The sequence below is a fragment of the Paramormyrops kingsleyae genome, chromosome 1, assembly GCF_048594095.1.
Source record: "Paramormyrops kingsleyae isolate MSU_618 chromosome 1, PKINGS_0.4, whole genome shotgun sequence".
Lineage (NCBI taxonomy): Eukaryota > Metazoa > Chordata > Actinopteri > Osteoglossiformes > Mormyridae > Paramormyrops > Paramormyrops kingsleyae.
The window spans coordinates 11,935,935-11,957,318 of NC_132797.1; the positions used below are offsets into that span (position 1 = coordinate 11,935,935).

Here is a 21,384-nt window from a genome sequence, read left to right on the forward strand (position 1 = left end):
GACTGTTATGCTGTGATATGCATCAAGATGGTGGTGTGTGAAACTGAGGGGCCTGCATGCTCCCACAGGGCTCTTGGTGGGGGGGTGGGGGGGGGGGGACAAGTACCGATGACAGGTTACCATGGTTACAATGGCGGAAATCTGTCCATGACTTGGGAGTCTCTCCAATGGTCCAGCATTGCGCAGTCCTCTCCAAAACCCGGGGTGCAAAACATCACATTAATATCAATAACCATACTTTTAAATAAAGTATAACATCAAGCACATACAATTAAAAATTCAAAGTTTAAATCATTATCTGACCATCTCATCATTAATATTAACATAATGTTTGATGTTTGAAACATTTTTAGCCTTTGATACTACGTAGTAGTAATAATTTTCACTATTGTAGTGGATTGATTATACAGGGAAAAAAATTTTTTTGGAAACTGATTTGACTGCTGGAAAAGCAAACCACTAACAACTGTGTAACAGAAAAAGCATTTTAAAAAGTAGTCAAAACTGGAAATCCTAATTTTAAAATTCATAATAATGTGTATTCTTTTAAAAATTGTTTTAATGTTTTGTATAAATTATAAGTAATTTTTTACAATATTACTGAATAAAACAACACATAATTATGAGATATTATTGCTGTTTTTTAGGATACTTCTAATACCTATTACTACAACCTCAAATAATAATAATAATAATAATAATAATAATAATAATAATAATAATTGCTTTTATTCTTATAGCTGGTTTTATTATTAACTGCTGGTCGAAATTCCAGAGTAATTTTTTTTTTTAAAGTAAAGCAATAAACAATTATATTTTATAATGACCAAGTGACATATTGTGTTTTAAATTTATTACAAAATAATATTATTTGTATTATAAAATACTCAATTAAAAAATGACCTGGCTAATCTCTAAAGAATTATTTTGTTAAATTACTATTAATTTCATATTAATTTAAATACAGCATGGGGAAAATTATTGATTACTTAGAAATGTAATTTTCTTTTTAAAATTTCCCTTTATCTGGGAAGGTAATCGTGATTTAGACTCGAAATTACTAGGCTGCTCCTTGGACCCTTTCTTTGAAAGCTCTTGCATATGTGATGTTCTTCTCGTTAGGCCGAAATGAAAAACGGTTCGTATTTTTAGGGGCTCAATCTGATCCGAAATCAGTTGTTAAAGGCGGACAGTAAAGCGCCGGCGACTCAGAGGCAGCTGGTGTCCGTGGGGTTTCGCTCCACACCCCGAGCAGAGCGGGCTCACTTCCTCCCTTCAAAGACTCGCTTCTGGAAGGACGTCCCGCACGCGCGCGCGCAAGCGGGGGGATCCTGCATCCCGAGCGGCTCGCGCTACCCTCCACCGCCGCCGCGCGCCAACCCCTGTGACAGGTCAAAAAGAAATACGTTCACCGCCATATGGTCCTCACACTTGTCGCACTTTTGCTTTGCAAAAAATTACATTTATGCAGGAAGCAATTAACCTCCCCCCAATTACGGTCTAATGGGATCTAAAAAAACAAATTCCGTGCTTTTAAAACATATGTTTTTTTTAATTCTCGTCTCAAATGTAGATATTATCAGTGAGACTTGAAATAGTGTCTTTCACAACAATCGTTCCCCCTGAGTTCTAATTAGTCATTAAATAAAGTGGACTTTGATGACACGCGCCTACGGATTCTGCCGGACAGTGGCTGCGCACGTCCCCGAGCTTGGCGGACCGCTCCAGGCGCACGTCCCCGAGCTTGGCGGTCCGCTCCAGGCGCTCGTCTCGTCGATTTAATTGTTGCTCGGCTTACTGCTGCCACCTGCTGGACACATTTAGTAATGCGTGCCCTGGAGTCCGAGGTGGCCTCAGCGCATCAGCAAGGCCTGGTCCGGCATATCGGCAGGACCCTCTTTGTTATTACTGCGCACACAGCCATATGGGAGATATAGGTCATTTTATTGAAATTCAGTAGATTGACGTGTTCCGTGGTCACTGTGGTAACTCGTTTTCCATTCGAATCGCGACCCTCGCCAGGCCACTTCCGACAGCGAGCAGATGTCTTTGAGGTAAGCGTATAGGGTTACCATAAGTCCGGGTTTCCCCAGACACGTCCTCTTTTTGGGGCCATGGCCGGGCGGTTTTTCAAAAATTGGCGGTTTGTCTGGGTTTAGCCCTGCAACCCGTTTGCTTCAGTGTTGCAAGTTACAGTGTAGTAGCAAGTGAAGGAAATGGCATCAGGTTTCAATATACGGCAGCCACTCAGTATCATCACACGGCGTCTGCAAGACTCATCATGCACACGTTTACTTTAAAAATTAGCCGATATGCACGCTGCTCGTGAGTGACGTCAGCTACCGGAAACCATTGGTACCTTATTTTTGTTTTGGTGTGAACAGTGAATCATATCGTTTACTTGAAATTTAACTTTAACTTAGCGTTTTGTGACTTTTGTTGAAAAACACTTGTATACACGTATATTGTGTCAATTGCGTGTAACTAGTTAACTGTACCGTACGTCTGGGTTTTCCTGGATGCGAATTTTCGTTTACAAAGTGGTTAGGTAAACTCATTAATATTCATGAGGCAAGCGCGACATGATTGGATGGGGAACTTAAACTCATTCATATTCTGATCTCAGACATGTCCTCTTTTTTGTCTAACCAGATATGTTAACCCTTTGAACAGAAGTCTTAATGAAAGTGGTTCCCAAAAATGTTCAAAGCAACCTAACCCCCCTCCCCCACACACACACACACACACACGTGTACATTTCCCCACGGTGATGTCATCACTGTGTCTTCACGTGGAGTTCCCATGAGCCATTACTGTTCCATCACCACTGACATCACTTCATGATCGCCCACCTCTCCAGCTGAACATTGCCGGTATGAATTGCTCCTCATCGGCCTACTCAGACCCCGCCATCTCTAATGCCAGTGGCTCATTCTTATTGCACATCATGTAATCTGATAAGTTACCTTCACAGAAATAATTCAGCTGCGAAGAAAGGCGTTTTTTTCTGGATCTCTAATCTGATCAGGCCGGGTTTGTGTGGGAGCTCTGGGGGAATGGAAACAAAGGTGTACCTCTGCATTGCTGCATTATCTGATTTGTTTAGGTCTCTCTGCTCCTGAAAAGTGTTCGGTATGCGGAGACCCTGGCAGTGTGGCCTGGCCCACCCCTCTCTCTGTGCTCATACCCCTCACATCCCACTCAGCGGCCTACCTTCAGCAACATGGGGTCAAAGGTCGACTGGCAGGGGGAGCCCAAACTGGGGGTCGCAGCGACAGGGAGGGGGAGTAAATTGAGCCACATCACATTGATTGGATTGACTTTGCAGCAGAATTGTAACATTCCCACCCTGACTGCACATGTTCCACTGCATGTCGACAGCAGTGCATGTAAGCGTGTGTGTGTCTGCAGGGAACTGCATCCGAAGGCCCAGGATAAGTATCCCTTAATGTTTTTAAGCCATTTATGGTAGCTTTAACACACCTGTGCTACGGCCACAGGCCTCGGTCACATCTGCAGGCAACAAGCCTGGTTGCGGCCCCTTACTGTGTTTCTGTCTTATAGTTTGGTGATGGCCCCTTACTGTGTTTCTGTCTTATAGTTTGGTGACTGGGGCGAGGATGCAGGGTGGTGCCTTGTGTTTCCAGGAGAATCAGCACCTCACATTGGCCTGCAGGGGAACGACGTATCTTGCCTCCGTGTCGGGGGGTGATGTGGCTCAGCAGGTTAAACTGCTGCGTCATAAGGACACTTGTTTGAGTCCCATTCTTTGCAGAATAGTCACATGTCTGTTGCACCTTTGAGCAAAGGACCTTAATTCCCCCCCCTGACAAAATGCTCCTGGGAAACTGGATTAATGGCTTTGCTCTTAACTACATACATGTTTGCATATGTCTCGAAGGAAAACAAGATGGGATATGTGCAGAGCATTCCAATGTACTTGTGCAAATGACAATTAAGGGATCATCTTTAAAGGTGTGGACTGCTACATCTATGTTTTATCAGCACAAGGCGAAAAACGAGCAGCGAGGTTGTCACACACTGTGCTGAATGACACTGCAGACCGAAGGCCTGCATAAACACGGGCTGTTTTTGACCTCCCTCTGCTTGGTGGTGGTGCGTCCCATGTACCCAGACAGCCATAACGCTGATCTAGCACTAATCTAATGTAGTGCCTTCATCAAACGTGCCTTTGATTGGGTTCACACGTAGTTGCTGTGCTCATTCCCTTAAACGCTCCAGTGAAGTTTATCCATATGGCTTGAAATGGAAATCTGCTCCATCCCAGATGTGCGTAACAGATGTTTTTTTTTTTTCTTCCTTCTCCCGCCTCCCCGGGTCACATTAGCGCGTGGGTCACATTAGCGTTAGCATAGCCGTGCGGTTACAGACAGAGGCCGGTTCATTAACAGCCTCCAGGACAAATAACAAACTACCCAGAGATGCTTCAGCATTCTTTTATGCTATCAAATTTTGAGTTTTTTTGCACTTTTTTTTTTTAACTACTCAGTCTTCTGTTGTTTCTTTATGTGGTGAACTTGACCTTTGTACTGATTTTGATTTACCCGTATGAATTATTCCGAGAGCTCGCGCCGTAGCTGATTTCGAACGCAGTGACGCCGCCGTGGAGCCGTTAGCCGCACTGGCTATACTGTTTCAGCTAAACAATACAAAATGTAATGAGGTCACTTTGGGAGGAAAAATGGAAGTTACAAGCTGTGTACAATTAACAGTAATATAAATATCCCCTTGTTTAAACAGAGTCATTTATCAGATGAAAATAGTGTGAAGCAGCCTGTCATGATTAACGAGGTGAGACTTGTGCTAATTACCGTTTCCTCCACCAGTAATTAGGTTGGCACATCTAATCAAGATGAATAAACACCCTGACCTTCTGCAGCTTACTGGGTTGTTTGTCTCATTTGTTTTTTTTGAGATACATATATATCTAACAGCGCCGACCTTCTGCCGGAGGACCGAGGCCATTCCTCGCTCCACTCGGCCCAGAACTGGTCCCTAATGAGTTGAGTCTGACTTGTACTTGTAGCCGCACACGCTGTGCTGTAGCCTGACACGCACCTCTGCAGAAATGGAGCTCCACGTTGCAGCGAGCAATAGCACGCCCAGAGGCGTAGGCCTCGGCTTGTGCTCTGCGTGGGCTCGGTGCAGAATTACAAATCATCCTTCAATCTGGGTGCTGTCTGCCCCCTGTTGTCAAGGCTGTTCTCGTTTCCGACGCCGACGTTATTACTTGCGTTTCATAACAAGCGGGTTTGTTTCTCCCTCATCCTGTTTGAATTACTGGTCATTTCACCAGGTTGATTTGGGTACTGTAGGTGGCTCAAGGGAACACCTACAGGCCACTCTTGGGATTGCAAAAGGATACAGCCAGTGAGTTTCTAAGTCCATGTCCTTTAAACATGTCGCCACCTGCTGCTCAGTTACTCTAATGGGGCTAATAGAGTCCGGCTCTGTGGGTGAAGCGTCGTCTTGCTCAGTGCTCACTGGTGTGGCCCCGTAAGTCACAGTCCATTCATCTTCCAGCTGCTGGGCTGGAACAGAGTGAGGGAGGCACACCCTGGATGGGATGCTGGTCCAGCACAAGGGACACACACTCACTCTGGCCAAACCAGAAACACCAATTCACCTAAGGAAGGCCACTTCACTCTGGCAGAATATGCACACATTGGGACACTCGACCCCCCAGCCTTAAAGAACGTAAAACACTTTTGGGTATTAGCTACTACACCATCATGTTGCCCATATCACAAAAATTAAAAATTGTTTTTTTTTATACTCCGGTCACCACTCTGGCCACTCCCACTATCCCAGAATTCCCTTCTGTATGCAGACGACAGGTTTGGAGCAAGAAGCTTGTTTAAGCTGACTGGAAAGGCCACAGCTGCCTAAGCCTAAAGCCTCATTTCGTTGTGCGTCACAGATATCCGACGTGCTTGGTTGTAGCGTGTTACGTCTCCCCTGCCGCAACTCCCCGCACATTTCGACCTTCGTGGCCCCCGCCACACACGCCCACCTGCTCAGTGCCCTGGTTAAGTTACCATGGAGGCGAACCCATACATACGACACGTCAGGAGATTAAATTACGTGCCAGACGGCCGGCTGGGAGACTCCCGGCGGATCTGTATGCGCCTGTGCTCTTTGCCCACAGGGATCCAGAAGGTTCCGTTCTTTGCGCTGGACCACAGACACCACCACCTTTGGTTGAATAGAAGTAATTGGCCATATGGATAGTAAACATGAGATCCCAGAGTAAATAAGCCACGCTGGATGGAACCACAGCAAGGAATGTAGGTAGTGCCACATGATCCCCCCCCTTTAGAATATTTTAATCTGACTTCCAACCTCTTATCTTGATCAAGGTCATCAAACAAAAAGGTCACAGTATGAGCCCAAAGGCAGCAGTACATTCTAGTGAAGATACCAGTCTGTCACAGGGTATACATATATACACGAATATTATGGGCAATTTAGATACACCAGTTAGCCTAACTGCATGTTTATAGACTGCAGGAGGACAGAGTGCTGGCACAGGACCGAGGCACAGCCTGGCGTTAGGGTCCAGACACCAGTCTCTGTTGATGTGGGCTGGCCTGCGTAAGGGTTAGAAATCTGTAAATGACCCATCTACCAACTGATCTCCCACACGCCCAGGGCAGGAATCGGTCCGTAAAAATCATGGAGACTCCCGCAGAACTGCTTCACATGTAGGAGACGACAAAGAAGAGTTAAGGATGTAGACTAGTCACAGTCCTGTGACTGCCGAGCCTTCGAGGGTTGGAATTAATGCAGAATTGTGCAAGAAAAATGCAGCCCTAGAGTAAACAAGTGAAGAATATGCAAGTTACTGGGTAAAAATTTAGCAAATTAGAAAATAAAACAGGTCAGCAGCAGAGTAAAGTGAACCCTTTGTAAATCCCTAATTCTACCAATTAGGGCTTGTGATGCACAGTGGACAAGGGTGAGATTTGTGTGAAGGTGGGAAAGAAAGACTGCAGGCAGGAGGGGACCGTTTAAAACCTTTATTTCACTTTAGCGCACTTGTCACACTTTTACAGTTTCATCAAGGTTGCTTATATTAGTTTTGTTTTAGAAAAAGGGAAAATTTTTCCTATTTACAGTAATTCACAAAAGACAGAGCAGATATTGCATGTTTTAAAGTGTGTTTCTGTATATACACACACACACACACACACACACACACACACACACACATACATACACACACACACACACACGCACCCACACACAAATATATACACGCACGCGCACGCACCCACACAAACACACACACACACACACACACACACACACACACACACACAAACACACAAACTACTGTTGTAACGAGATCTGAAGTTTCTCTATGAGGTTATGTGGGTCCAGCCAGCACAAACAGCAGCCATATGTGCAGTTAGGGGATTTAATGAAGTCCCAGTACAGCAGAATCGGATCCCTACAGACAAAACTCTGTATCCATAAAGAAACCATATCAAAGGCTGGGCTACACTACATTATTCAAGAAAATAATGCAATTCTGACAGAATGCTGCTGACAGACTCACGTACAAGAGCAGCAACTATGCCGCAATCTTGATCGATTGCATCAGCTGGAGGTCCCCATTATTGATTTTAAAAAGGGGCAGAGCCTTCTGGAATGTGGCGAGCGGTTTGCCACTGGTGGAACCAGACACTGCAAGACACTGTATTAAACATCAGTTTTCCCAGGTATCCTTGTCATCCTGTTTACGTATGAGCTGTTCTCAGAAATAGGAAAGGGGGGCAAAGAACTTTAGTCACCTAACATAAGTTAAACTGACAAAAATAACATTTCCAAAAAAAAACAAAAAAAAAAAAACAAAACAAACACAAAAAGCTTCCAAAACATAAAACATGAACCGTGTTTCCATAGCGTGTAAAGAATGTGATCCGAACGCAAGGACTGGTAGGTCAGCATGGTGCCATCTCGGCCCATTCACACGCACTTCAGCTTTTAGCCTCCTGGACAGGGAGACTGCACAATACAGGCAGCCACAGAGGCAAAGGGGTTTAACACTAAGGTGGGGATACAGTCAGTCGGATTGGGATTCTTTGGGGATGGGGTTACTGCAAGATGGCACGCGTCACACGCGACACCGCAGAGAGCGGGAAGGCCGCCTGGCGATCTCACTCCTCAAGGCACCGGGTCCAGACACCATGCATCCCCTCCGTCTCCAGACAGAGGAGCTCGAGAACAGAGTCACTTCAAACTGTATATTTATATAAAAAACCCACTTTCAAAAGGTACAAATGATACATTATATTTTCAAATAGAATGGACTATGTGCACTATTTACAAGCCAAAAAAAAAAAAAAAACCAAAAGCTTTGGTGTAGGTTCTTCTATAGACCATCTGTCTGTGGTGAAGAGTTCTCGACCTAGCACCAGGGTAAGAGAACGTCGCGAGACAGGAAGAGAGCCCGGTACAGGCTGCTGGTAAAACAGGCGGCACTCGGCAAATCACACGCAACTTCAGGGAAAAAAAAGAGAAAGAAAAAAAAAAAAACGAAACTCACAAGTCTTTGGTCTGCGAATCTCAAGTCTTACCACAGCTACGCCAGTCTGAAGATGACAGCAAAGGGAAAAAAAATCTAAGGAAGCAGACATGAGAAATGTCATTTAGGGGGTGATTTAAAAATTAAATCTTAACTGAGCTGCGTCGTAACATCTGACCAGAGTGCAACACCAACCCTGCCTTCATTCTACCTTCATACTGGGTCCAACACCCAGTCTGTTCAGGCCTGCACAGTGAGGCAGTGCTCACTTGGCCATTTCACATTGTATTCGGGGGGGGGGGTGGAGGGGGTGGAGTGAAACTGCCTGCACTGACAGGGAGGTTGCAGTGCATCGCATGGCTTTGAAAACCGACAGAATGAACCATGATGGGAAGGGGGCAGCGACAGGGAACAGGGTAAGCGAATGCAGTCGTGTCACATTGGGGGAAGCATTCGCACGTTGGTCATGATGTCCACTAGGGGGAGCCCTACGAGCGAGTGGAACAGCAGAGTGGAACTGTCGTAGTCTCATTAGGGGAAGCTCAGCGCAGTCACCTCCGGCTTCATTTTCACATACTGCCCAAAGCGAAGGATGGCGTACCTGTGCGAAAGCAGCAAGCACAGGGTCTGTCAACACCTCCAACATGGCCGCTCCTGTTAAATACCTGATGACAAGATGGATTTGGGCGCTGACTGAAGGGGGGAGGAACAGTGGGAGTTAAGCTCAGTAAACATGGGAGACAACACTCCCCCATTCAGCGAGGCCGTCCGCCTGCCAACCAGCCCCCCCGGCCAACGCCAGGAAGATCATGTGCGCTAACAAGCTTAGCTGGAACCCTGCCTTGGAATGCGCTGAAGTTAAACATTAAGGTGCCGCGTCGTGCTTGAAAGAGCAGAGACTCACCCCAGGAAATCGAAGTCAATGGTGGAGTACTGGGCCTGAATTAGAGCCCACAGCCCCCAGAAGAAATGAGAAGCCTGGAAGGAGAGAGAGAGAAGCAAGCTTAAAAAAATTTAATAAAATAAACCGTCAGGCTCGAAGCGAATCCTGACCAGCGCTCAGACCCGATTTCAGGCAGAACTTGAACCCGCTGGGAAGCGATAGCAGGCTGTGCAGCCCCACGCTCCCTGCTGACATCACACGGAATAACAAGCGGCGTCGCGCAAAACTGGTTCACCCAGCAGTCCTCGGGGGAAATGCGGCCGAACCAATCACCTCTCAATATTCAGTTCCACCTCTACATATCTGGGTGAAGATCATCACAGCTAAAGCCACTGGGCAAGGATGATGCATCACAGTTGCAGAAACTGATAATATCAAATAGTACGAGGTTTTCCCACCACTCGTAACAAACATTAAAAACTACAAGAATTAACTTGAAGGCAGTGTTGAGAACTCAATAACCAAAAATCGGTGGTATCTGGCATGTAATGCGAGGCCAGGTAGGTATGACTCGCAAAGACATGGTTGTGTAGCGAAGCTCCCACCTGCTGAAAGTCGCCGTGTGAACAGACTCGAGCTGCCACCACAGTGAAGTGGCTCAGCCAGTGTTACACAGCTATCTACTGCAGCTTTCTTCATAATAAAACACAAGAACCACAGATAATGCAGAACTGTGCAACATGCATGGTGGCACAGGGAAAAAAGGTCAGCCATACACTGACCGGGGGAAGTCAATCTCCAACCTATTGTTAGCATTTCTCACCAGTAACCTTCCTCAACCTCAGAATAAGGGAAAAAAAAATAAAGTGCAGTTATTAGAGCACAAAAAGCCCATGTTGGGTAGAAATTAAAAGCAACTGTCACCACAGCCACAAACTTGGGTCATACGACTGCAATCCGCAGCAAGCCAGTCAACATACACGGGCAGAGCAAAACCAGACGGGCAGTACAGCCCCGGGACCAGCCGAAGGCCGCCGCCGATATGGACACCGAGGTCTCCCAAGCTGAGCACTCCCCAAAACTAATTAAAAAAGCATACCAACCAGGAACTACAAAGGATTACAGTTATGAACAGTCAAGTGTGACAGGTTAACCAATTCTTAACGGCTAACTTTTTAAACGGCAAACAGTAGTCAATGGCTTCACTGCTAGTCTCCTACTAATTAGCATGCAGTCCACAGTGCAGAATTAAACTTTAAGGGCTGCTCTCCACAAGCAAAAGAAAAAAAAAACAACCTATTGTTGTGTGTGTGTGTGTACGTACGTGTGTGTCCGTGTGTGTGTGTACGTGTGTGTGTAGAGAGCCAGCTGCTTAGGTCAGGTGCTGTGCAACCCAAAGACTTTCGTACTTGTTTTGAAACGCGCACTGTTTTCCTCCATTTCAATTAAAAATAATTGGTAGAAGACCGCATTCTGCAACAAAGCTATTGTCGCATTCATGCAAGATATTTACAATTGCATTTTTTCCCTCCCCCCTCACATTGTGCCTGTATTCTTTTCAAGGTCTAATCGCGGAGGCAAGAAGATTAAAGTGCTCTTTTCAAAGTATTTCTCCTTGCTTTTTCAGCGGGACAAAACAGCACAGTGATTTCCAAGGGTGCTTCATCTTCATCGTCATTTACAAGTAAAAGGAAGTTCATCACAATGGATGACAAAACCCAAACCTTTAATTGCACGGATGTGCCACACGGCATTCATCCTCTACCCAAAACACACACACACTTTTGTTTAATCAATTTCTGGTATTAAAGATTATTCCTGTTGTCTTCCTGCTGCCAGTACTACAGAAAGTGCTGGAGCAGTGAGAGCAAAAGGGCAGAGGGTGGACCAGAGGAACATCAAAGACAAGCACAAGCTCCGTTTGAGGCACCATCGTTTGGCACTTCAAAGGGCCGGCACCGCCTGGGGCGCCCACAGGGTCCAACACGCTCACACAGGCCGGCAACCCACATAGGTCAACAACCCAAAGCTCGCCGAGCACCGGCCAACACCTACCACAGTAGGCACATGTGCTCGGAGTTTTATTACACAAAAATGTTCCAAGGGCAGAATGAAAAATGATTGGTTCAGAGAGCTAACCAACAGATTATAGTTGAGGTACCAGCAAGTAAAACTCCAATGAGTTAGTATTGGATGATTTTTATTTTACTTTTTTAAATGAACATGTCAGTTTTGCCAATACTGCTCGCCGATATTTAGGCTTCAGTCAATATTCAAATTTAGCAGCGACAGAGTTAGATACATAACTACTAAAATAATGCAGCTGACTGCATTGGATGCTCAGCCATTTTGCACAGCGGAGGACGAAGGATTTTATCGGCTCATTCACCATTTAGGACTTTGTTATATTCTCCCAAGCGTGCACTACCTTGCTGAGGTCTCCCTGCCTGCATTATATGATTCGGCGGTTACACACATTCATGACGTCACTAACATCCGTTTCACCACAGATTTGTGGAGCTAAAAAGGTTAAGCCCATTGCATCGGTAAATATTAGACAAATGTATCGGTCAAAATTCCCACACTGGCTTCACCACCAGCTAATGCCGACAGGAGTTACTCACTCCATGCTCAGCCAGCACAGGCAAAGACCCAGATGGGGTTTTACAATCATGCGGCAGTGCCTGCGATTTGAGCGCAAGCGACATGTGCATGAACAGCAGCTATAACACACAGCTCAGTGAACGGGGCAGGAAGCAAAACCACATCCGTTAGTCTACACCAGTGTCAGCTGTGGGAGTGAGGGGCTTTTCACATTGGGTTCTTTTAATTTTTAAATAGAAGTTGGGCCAGAAAAAAAACAAAAAAAAAAAAACAGTTGGTCACTTCCGCTGTTGCAAGACAGCAATGAAAAGGGCTACCGTGTTCGCACCTACTGTCGCAGGGCATGGGGGGGGGGGGGGGGGGGTGCGCACACACACACCAACCTACAATAACACTCGAACCACCAGGCGGCGACAGCGCATAAGCTGTACTGGACATACTCACCAGGGCAAAGTTATTGACCTGCACATACAGGACTTCAACCTCAGCCTCAGAAACTTCCACCCCAAGGCCCTTGTACTCATTGTAGGCTTCCAGATAAGCCCTCAGCCACTGAGCCTGCAGCTCTCGCACTGGGTACTGACTGTAGTCCACCTCGCTGAGACCTGTCAAACACAGAAGTCTCTTAAAGGGGCATGATCACTTAAAAAAAATTATAATAATTTTAAAAATCACCTACACGCTGATTATATCATCATCACTGGTATGCAATAATCTGGTCTCACATCAGAATAACCATCAAAACTGACGCCACAAATATTAAAAGGTACTTAAAACACATATGAGTAAATGAATCACAGCAGCAGAACAGTTAACAGATGGGCCAAACATAAGCCAAACAGCTGAAACCAAAAGGACACCTTCAGAATTTGAAACAGAAAGTCCTAAAAGCTTTTTCTTCAGGAAAAGGCCACAAAAAATGCAGACTGGGTAAGAGGCTTCAGCACCTCAGAAATGAGGAACAGAATGTTCCAGAGCAGCAGAACAGCTTTTCTAGGCTGACAAGTTCATTTCATGAGTGTGGTACAATAACTAAAAAAAAACGAACGAGCGGGGGAATAGGAAAGGGGAGAAAATAAAATTAGTGGTACCACACCACGAGGTTAAAAAAAGGAAAAAAAAAGACCAGAATATGGGTAGGATTGTGTCAACATCTGACAGTGGCTAGGCTCGTCCCAGGTCTCTCGCCAAGGCTACCATACAAACAAGGCAGCGTTACAGGACTCGGGTTTAACGAAAATGACATTTCCACATAGCATGTGGGGGGCTGTAACACAAGTAGGCAGCAGAGTTAAAGAGGGAAGGAGGCGGGAGTCAGAGATCAAGACTTACCTGCAAACTCGTTGAAGTGGTTCCCAATATCATAGGCCTGGTAACTGTAGCCAGCGTATTCATAGTCAATGAACTTTACGTTACCTGGTGCGGACAAACAAATGAGAATCTTTTACACGCTAGACACGGGTGTGATCTTCAAAGCCCCAGAAATTAACTTTCATACTGTGTGTGCGAACTGAGTGTGATGCCTCTTCACTGACGCTCTACTTGGCAGTTTCCAATTGGGGCAAGAGTTTGCATTTTGAGAGGAAGGGGAGCTGTGGGAAAAGGGTAATTAAAGACAGGATATGGGCTACAGGCAAGTGACACAGCATGCTGGACACACAAGGTCCTGGCAAGGAAAGGTGCCGACAGCCAGGGCTGAGGGCAAGGCCTTCAAGCAGAGGTGCAAGAAGGAAATAAGCAAGGTGCTTAACACACTTTGGGTGGCTTTACGTGTCATGTTATTACAGGGCGTACCTGTCGACTAAAAACAGAACAGCAAGTCATGCTGAAATCCAAATAAGCAAAGGCTACACTGGCAATGCCAAGATGAAGCATGCAGAATGGAGACAGAGGAAACCAGACAGTGCCTTCTAGTGGAAGAATTAGGTCCAGCACCAATTAGCAGAAGAAAGACTTTGCACTGTTAATGTGAAAAGGGTGTTTTCAAAATGCAAAGTCTTAACCCCCAGATTTGAAATTTTTGAATTGAAAAAAATTATTGGGAAAAAAAAAATCTGCTGCGATTTCTTTCTCTGGAGGACAGAGTCTCCATCTACCCCCCTCCCCTTATTTAAATAAATACTTTCCTTTTGCTCTTCTCTGACATTTAAATATGAGACCAGAGACCATATGTGCAATTTACTCTCTGCTCCCACATAAATTACAAATCGTGCAGCTTAATCTGTGACTGTGTGTCTCTGGGTGTCAGTGCGAATTTGGGGCTGAATGTTGGCTTTACAAGTTTGCCATGTTTGGTCTACAGAAGGAGACATGTGAGGTGGTTACCAGGCCGGGTGCGGTCCTAGCGGGACACAACAGAACACCTCCAGTCAGTGGCTATAGCCCTGTGCAGCAGATGAAGAGGTTTGGGCACACTCACATCTGACACAGAACACAAACAGCTTCACTGCAGAGACGCCGCGCATCTCCCTCCCCACCTCCCCGCACCCACCCCTCCCCTCACTATGGCCTCACACTTCCCGTCCCTTCAGCTTACGCCCCCAGCGGTGCTGCGTTCTTATTGGCCGAGAGGGCGCCCAATCGGCTCAGGTCACTGCCCGTATGAAAATGAGCAAAGGGCTTCCTGTTCAGGCTACACTGCCGCAGGTCTCAGTTTTCTCAGCCTGAGGGATTTACAACTTATTTGACTGCAGCTTTTATTGAGTCACCTGACTAGGAGCCAAAAGCAGCCTCAGCCGACAGAGCAAGCAAGGCCCTCGCTTGTTGCACAACCGCATTGAGAAAACAGCAGTCAAAAACAAAAAGGGATTTAAACCAGCGCAAGTCTCATTCGAACTGGGCCTGGTCGGGTTTCTATCTGGCACTGAGCTGGGCGTAGCCGGTTACATTGCGGCACGGAAACGGGGCGTGGCCGCTCAGAACCATCTCACCCTTCCAGCAGGCGGCGGTGTCACTCCTAGGAGAGAAAAACATCTGGACACAAGGAGCCATGAGTTCGATCCCTCCCCGCCCAACCCCCTGCAAAACTGACTGGATCTCCAAAACATCCCCCCCCCCCCCCATTTTCTCCAGCGCCCCAAAACAAAAAAACAAGCCAAGGACCGTACCACATGGGTGTAAGAGTGACTTGCATTGTTCTGCAGAGAGCTATTAGTGGTCAAATGCATAAAAAAAACAAAAAAAAAAAACATACAAACATACATTCCCAAAGCGCCACAAATAATAATTTACAGCCATTTACAGCCATACAGAAATCCTGCCACTGCATTGCTGACAAGAAAAAGCCCTTCGGTGAAGCTTTTTAAGGAGGATGTGGACTTTTCTGGCAGGACCTACGAACGGCCAAGCCAGCATATCAGGCCAAACCGAACTGTGACTTTCCCTGTGCACCAACCATGAGCAGCGAATCTCAGCAACAAGACATCTGAGATAACCCTTCTCCCTTCACCTGCAACAGGGGGGGCCCCCCATCCCCTTTAACTCCCTCCCTCGCATCTATTTTCCATTATTTAATTGATTGGCCAATGTTTTAAACTTGTAATAGGTGACTTTTAGCAGGAGTAATTCAGTCTCCCCTAGGAAAGCAGAACCTTAATGTTACAAGAGCAGGTAGCTGCTACCCTTATTGACAGAAGGTGAGGGGCTAATGTTACCATAGCATTGCATGAGTTCCCAGACACTGTAGTCTCTGTTCCCATAATGAAGAAAACAGGAAGCCCACAGCTAAGAGCAGGTGAAGGGTGAAAAAGCCATATTTCTACTAAAACCTCTGTCCAGTCTTACCCTACAGGATGTTCCACCCCCTCACAACATCACATGCCAATCCGGGGCGCCAGCTCTAAACCTCCAGCAGCAGGCCCAGGGGTGGCCCTGGTGACCTGGCAAAGCACGAGGCAGGTGCGGACAGGGGCGGAGTCCCGGGAGGTAGAGCCTCACCTGCGGCCTCGTTGTAGATGATGTTCTTACACAGCAGGTCGTTGTGACAGAGAACCACAGGTGAGCCCAACACTGACAGGCTCTGCTGCATCCACACCATCTCTTCCTGGAGCTGTATGGCACTGGGAATTTCCTGTTTGAACCTGGCAGACATTAAAGGAAGCGGCTAAATACAGCATAAGGGTTATGAAACTATGCAACTTTCTTGATGGATTTTACTCCAGGTCTTCTATGGAGCAAACAGAAAGGTCCCCGTTTAGGACAACATACCAGCAGATCTGTGACCTCAATCACCGTACTGAATTCTAGGCAAAAACAACAACAACAAAAAAAACCTTGTACCTCAGGTTCTTGGCTGGGTCCTCAAAGTAAGTAGGCACCAGGGAGAAGTACTTTCCCATCTTCAGCCACAGGTCAGACTTAGGCACCCAGCCGTTGTGGGCATGGATGGCGTGATACTTGGCCATCTGCCTGGCTATCAAGCTGAGGGAAGAGAACATCACCAAGTCATCACACAGAGCTCACCAAGAGCTCTGTGTGATGGGGACCATAAGGTCCAGGTCCCCATATGGGAAAACTATTTCATAAAAATCCGTGACTGCAATGAAAAAACTAAAAATGCAAAAACTCTTGTATTTTGTTTGGTTACTTATGGTTATGGTTAGGGCAGGGTGGGGGTTAAGGTTGTCATAGTTAGCATTAGCATTTTTCCCATAGAAATGAATGAGCGGTCCCCAAGAAGATTATACAACTGTGTGTGTGTGTGTGTAGCAAACCACACCTCTGTGTGTCTCTCCAAAGCTTTACAGGATCAGAGCTACGCGTGTCAACATGAGTGTAGCCGCAGGTGTTTCTTTTCTTTTTTTTAATCCATGTGGCAATAAACGTGAGCTGATGAGAAGGCAGGCGTGTCTGTGCAGGCAGAGTTCTTGGAAAAAGTAGCTCACGCTCTACATCAGAGATGCTGGGATATCTTACGCCGATTGTCTGCTACCACCAAGAACCGAGTCGTACCGCCAGCTGACGGTTTTGCATTGTAAAGTATGCGAGCTGTACCTGGGCTGCCTTGGCCCTGCTTACCGAGCCGAAAGCGTGACCGAACCGGGTTGGCTGCGTCGCCACAATCTGATTGGTCGAAATGCACAGAGATACCAGAGATACAGAGTCAATATGCATGGAGTATATTCGATATATTATTCATTATTAATATAGGTGGCCATAGGTGGAAATTAGCGGGAGAACATTTCAAACTGGATTTAAGGAAGCACTTCTTTACACAGCGTGTAGTCAGAGTATGGAATAGTCTTCCTGATAACGTAGTGCAAGCTGAATCCTTGGGCTCCTTTAAATCAGAGCTAGATAAGATTTTAACAACTCTGAGCTATTAGTTAAGTTCTCCCCAACAGAGCTCGATGGGCCGAATGGCCTCCTCTCGTTTGTATAGTTCTTATGTTCTTATGTACCGGGCATCGCGATGTAGTGATGCATTCCTGAAAACCTGGAACTTGAAAATTTACCACCTACTTAAATTACAAAAGAACAGTGAAATGGAATGAATTCCTAATGCAAATTTACTCAAGCAAATGCTAAATCTGCTACCGTTTGATGCTAACATTACACGGCGACTCTGCCAGACGTTAGAGGACATTAGCACATAGTGAAATATGATGTACATCGTATGTGAATTAAATAAGTACATCTTTGGTTTTATGTGACTGTCGCTCTTCAAGCCCGGCAATGCCTTTACCGAGTCCGCATACCTGAAGATGGGTGGACTGCGGATGTGCTGGGGATCAAGGGCGGTGCCCTGCAGGAACTTGTAGCACAGGCCGTTGTTGAAGGTGCAATAGAGGCGAGGGGCACACCGGTGGGCCTGCAGCACCCGGAAGCTCTTCACCTCGTTATCGCGATCCACGAACAGCTCCGTCTTATTGCCATAAATGCGCACCAGGACGACGTCTTGCATGACTCCGCCCACGTAGCAGCCAATCAGCTTGTTAGTGATTCCATCGGTGAAAGACTGAACAGGGGAGGAGAAACAAAAATGCAAAAGAGTTTGGCATTAGTCCAACAGGTGGTGCAGAGCAGAAGCCTTCATATTTTCCTATTTACAGATGCTGCTAAACACTCCTTTAAATCCTCAAACCACAGCAGATAGCTACATTGTAAACCCATGGTGGAACGGAGTATTTTTAAATCGCCTTCATTTGCCTACTTTTACAAGAGGCAGAAACAGGCTGAAACATGGCTGACCTGTTTATTGCAATGTGCCTGTCAGTCACCTTCCCTGTTGGCCGTGACATTCTACCTCTACCTCTTTCAAAAAAACCAAAAACAAAACCCTTTACTTTGATTTGATGGGGGGACATGTCCTTCCTTTTAAACTTGTTTAAAACCTGCCTGTGCATCTTGATCCATACAGTTTTTCACAAAAACATCCCCATGAAGCTACGTGGTACCACCCACTAAACACATTCTTCAGCATATTGCTGGAATCAGCTGCAGATTTAACTCCACATCCAGCCATAGTCATGGCAAATCCCACCGGCTTGTTTGGATGAGAACTAAGAGGGTAGTGTATTAACCCCCCTCACTGGACAAGAATTTTATTGACAGATAATGGTACATTTTTGAGAGGGCAGGAATTATGGCCTAATCGCCATATAGAGCGTGCTACTACACTGCGCGAAAATCAATCGTCTAGGAATGTCATTCTGTGGGTGCCAACAATGCACGACATGTGCTGATTCTGCCCATTACTCTCATCTTTGACAAATGTGCCATAGAGCAGGAATGGGCTGTAGCAGGCTACAGCGCAGGGTCATGTGACTGGCACAGCCATGAGGCTCAAGGCCGCACTGGGAGGATATCAGAACGCTGGTGAGCCCAAGTCGGGCCCGAACCCACAGACACTATGGCAGCCAAACCGCTAGAGTAGCAGCATCCAGGTCACGGCACAGGAAATGGCTTCGGACATCACCTTTAAATTCCCAGATTAACCACGTCATTGCCAAGCCCTCGGTAATACGAGCCATTGTCGTTTTCAGCGCGTCACTAAGCGGAATGCAAAGCGCCTTCGCTCAGGTCATGTGATAAGTGCAAGGCTGTACAGAGTGATACAAAGCTGTCACTTCCTAAAGTATGCAGGCTCAGAGAATTTGGCTGGGAAGAATAGACCCACACGTTGCTTTGTCACTGGCAGCCCTGGAGACCGCATAACTCCTAAACACATGACAGAAATAAGCAATTGAGAATTTTTTTTTGTTGTTGTCTTGGAGGTTTGACTGCTCCTCGGGTCATGAGATCAGACACGGTTCAATGACCCCCACGTTCAGGAAAGGGCATTTCAGGCATTCAGGTTAAACCTGTTGGGAGCTGCTGTTGTTCTTCGCCACTCCCACAGCGTTAAGTCCAGCTTACGCCTTCAATATCATACAAGTGTAGCACAGGGATAACACTATTACCAGATTAAAGCTGCGCTTGTAATCGCTGTGCTCATTTTAAAAAAGTACGGCTGCCAAAAAATTCTTGCCAACTAGGTAAAAATGCAAGATTAAATTTTGGTCTTAAATATGGTTTTATGTACTTGAACTCTCCAAGTGTTCCGCAAACTGAGGACAAACTAGTTGTACTCAGTTTAAACATACTCCCTTACAGTAAACACTTCCCTTATTTTACATCTGCAAACTCACTAGACACCAGCAAAGTTCACAGGAGAAGCAGCACAGAAGAACATGAAAGAAGGCCAAATTAACCGTCTTATTCAGTTAACTCCTTACCAATTATATTTAATGGCTTGGACCTGACACCCCTATTGTGTAAGACCTGAATGAAAGACAAGTGCGATGTCCCAACCCCTCCATAAATTACCACAAACCTCCCGTAAAGTGACCTCCAACATAAATCACGACACAGCAACAGGCCGCAGTCACGCCGGTGCCTCATCCCCACAAACATACCTGCGACACTAAGATGCAGGCAGCTGTCACACAATAAGCGCATCTCCGACCTCAATTCACCCGACATTCCCCTGCTACGAGTTTAGCCGAGCCATACAGGACCCCTAATGTTCGCTTTTAAAATGTAAAATTATATTAACACGAGTTTGACACTTTTCAAGCTTTGCACCAGTTTAAATGATAGTAGTATTACGACTATGTGTACAGAGTCATTCTCAACCCCCGCGGGAGCGTATCTGATAACCGCCCCCCTCCCAATTTTGACCTACTTCAATACTCAAGCGCTCCTTTAAACTACATTATTATAAATCATAAACATAATCTAAAACGTTTTGTGAAATAAACTACTGACTTATACTTGAATTTTCGCATATAATGGAGAGAAAAGCCACTGAAGCGCTTTTTTCCGGTTCCCTTCTCGGGCTCTCGCCCACTGCGACGCATACGTGACTGGAGGGATGAGCTGGCGACATTTTCATGCGAAACGTCGTATCCCAGACAGAAGTGTATAGCGGCTCGATAAAACGTGCATTCAATAAACACACGGGGTGATTCATTCTAAAATACTAAGAGGAGGAGATCGACGCTTGTGCGTTGCGTATTCGACAGCCCCATCTTCGGTACCCAGGCAGCCGGATTAGTTGCGTCGATACGGGCCTACTCTCCTCTTGCTTCAACTGACGCAGCCACGAAAAAATGTACTCGACTACTCGACACAATGCCTTCCTCTAAAGCACGTAGCCGCGAAACAGTTTCTGTCAGAAAACAACGCTCCGGCTCCTTTTTCACCTTTGGGAGCAGAGTGAGAGATGTGTGGAGGAGAATAATTAACGTTCACTACCTTCATTTTGACCTCTGACGGCTTCCAACTGGGTCTCAGTTCCTTGATCAGTTTCAGCGCCCCTGCTCTGAAATCCTGCTCGTCTACAGTGACATCTAATTTGGGGACAGCAGGAGCTCCTTCTGGTACGTGGATATAGTTAGCCATTGCTAGAAAGTCAAAGAAGGATTGTTTTCAGCGAGAAAGAGTTGCTAACGATCGCGACTGCGTTTCAATGAATCGGGAGTCCTAAGGAGAACCGTTGAGTACGCGCCTCTTACGAACAGCAGCTACACCTCCTGGAAAATTCCACCCCTGTATAAAATACAGCCGCGGTGCATGCCGGTCCTCCGTGACTCACCGCATCAGGCGAGGCGTTGCCCGCCACGAAAAGAATGCGCATTTGTGACATCATTCTTCATTCTTATTTTTATTTCTTTATCCCCCCCATCTAGTTATTATTAAAATTCAAGTTTCCTAATTTTCAGTTTTGATACAGCTTTTGCCAATGTTGTTCACATATTTTTTCCTATAGGGAAACCATTTATCCTGAAACTACACATGATTAAGTCGCCAGTTTGTCGTAGTTCACCATTACACACAGTACCAAAGGTCTGAGCAAACTTACTTT

The 21,384-nt window shown here is 46.0% G+C and overlaps 1 protein-coding gene across 1 annotated transcript; it reads right to left on the bottom strand.

Annotated features, from left to right (window-relative positions):
- Positions 1–7,025: 7,025 nt before the first annotated feature.
- etnk1 (ethanolamine kinase 1) lies at positions 7,026–21,077 on the bottom strand. The gene is made up of 8 exons (XM_023816799.2): positions 20,775–21,077; positions 17,735–17,994; positions 16,317–16,457; positions 15,975–16,117; positions 13,371–13,454; positions 12,483–12,643; positions 9,456–9,529; positions 7,026–9,152 (listed from the first exon to the last, which is right to left on the bottom strand). Exons 1-8 carry the CDS (start codon positions 20,919–20,921, stop codon positions 9,083–9,085), a joined length of 1,080 nt encoding a protein of 359 aa, XP_023672567.2. The 5' UTR covers positions 20,922–21,077; the 3' UTR covers positions 7,026–9,082.
- Between the last annotated feature and the right edge of the window lie 307 nt (positions 21,078–21,384).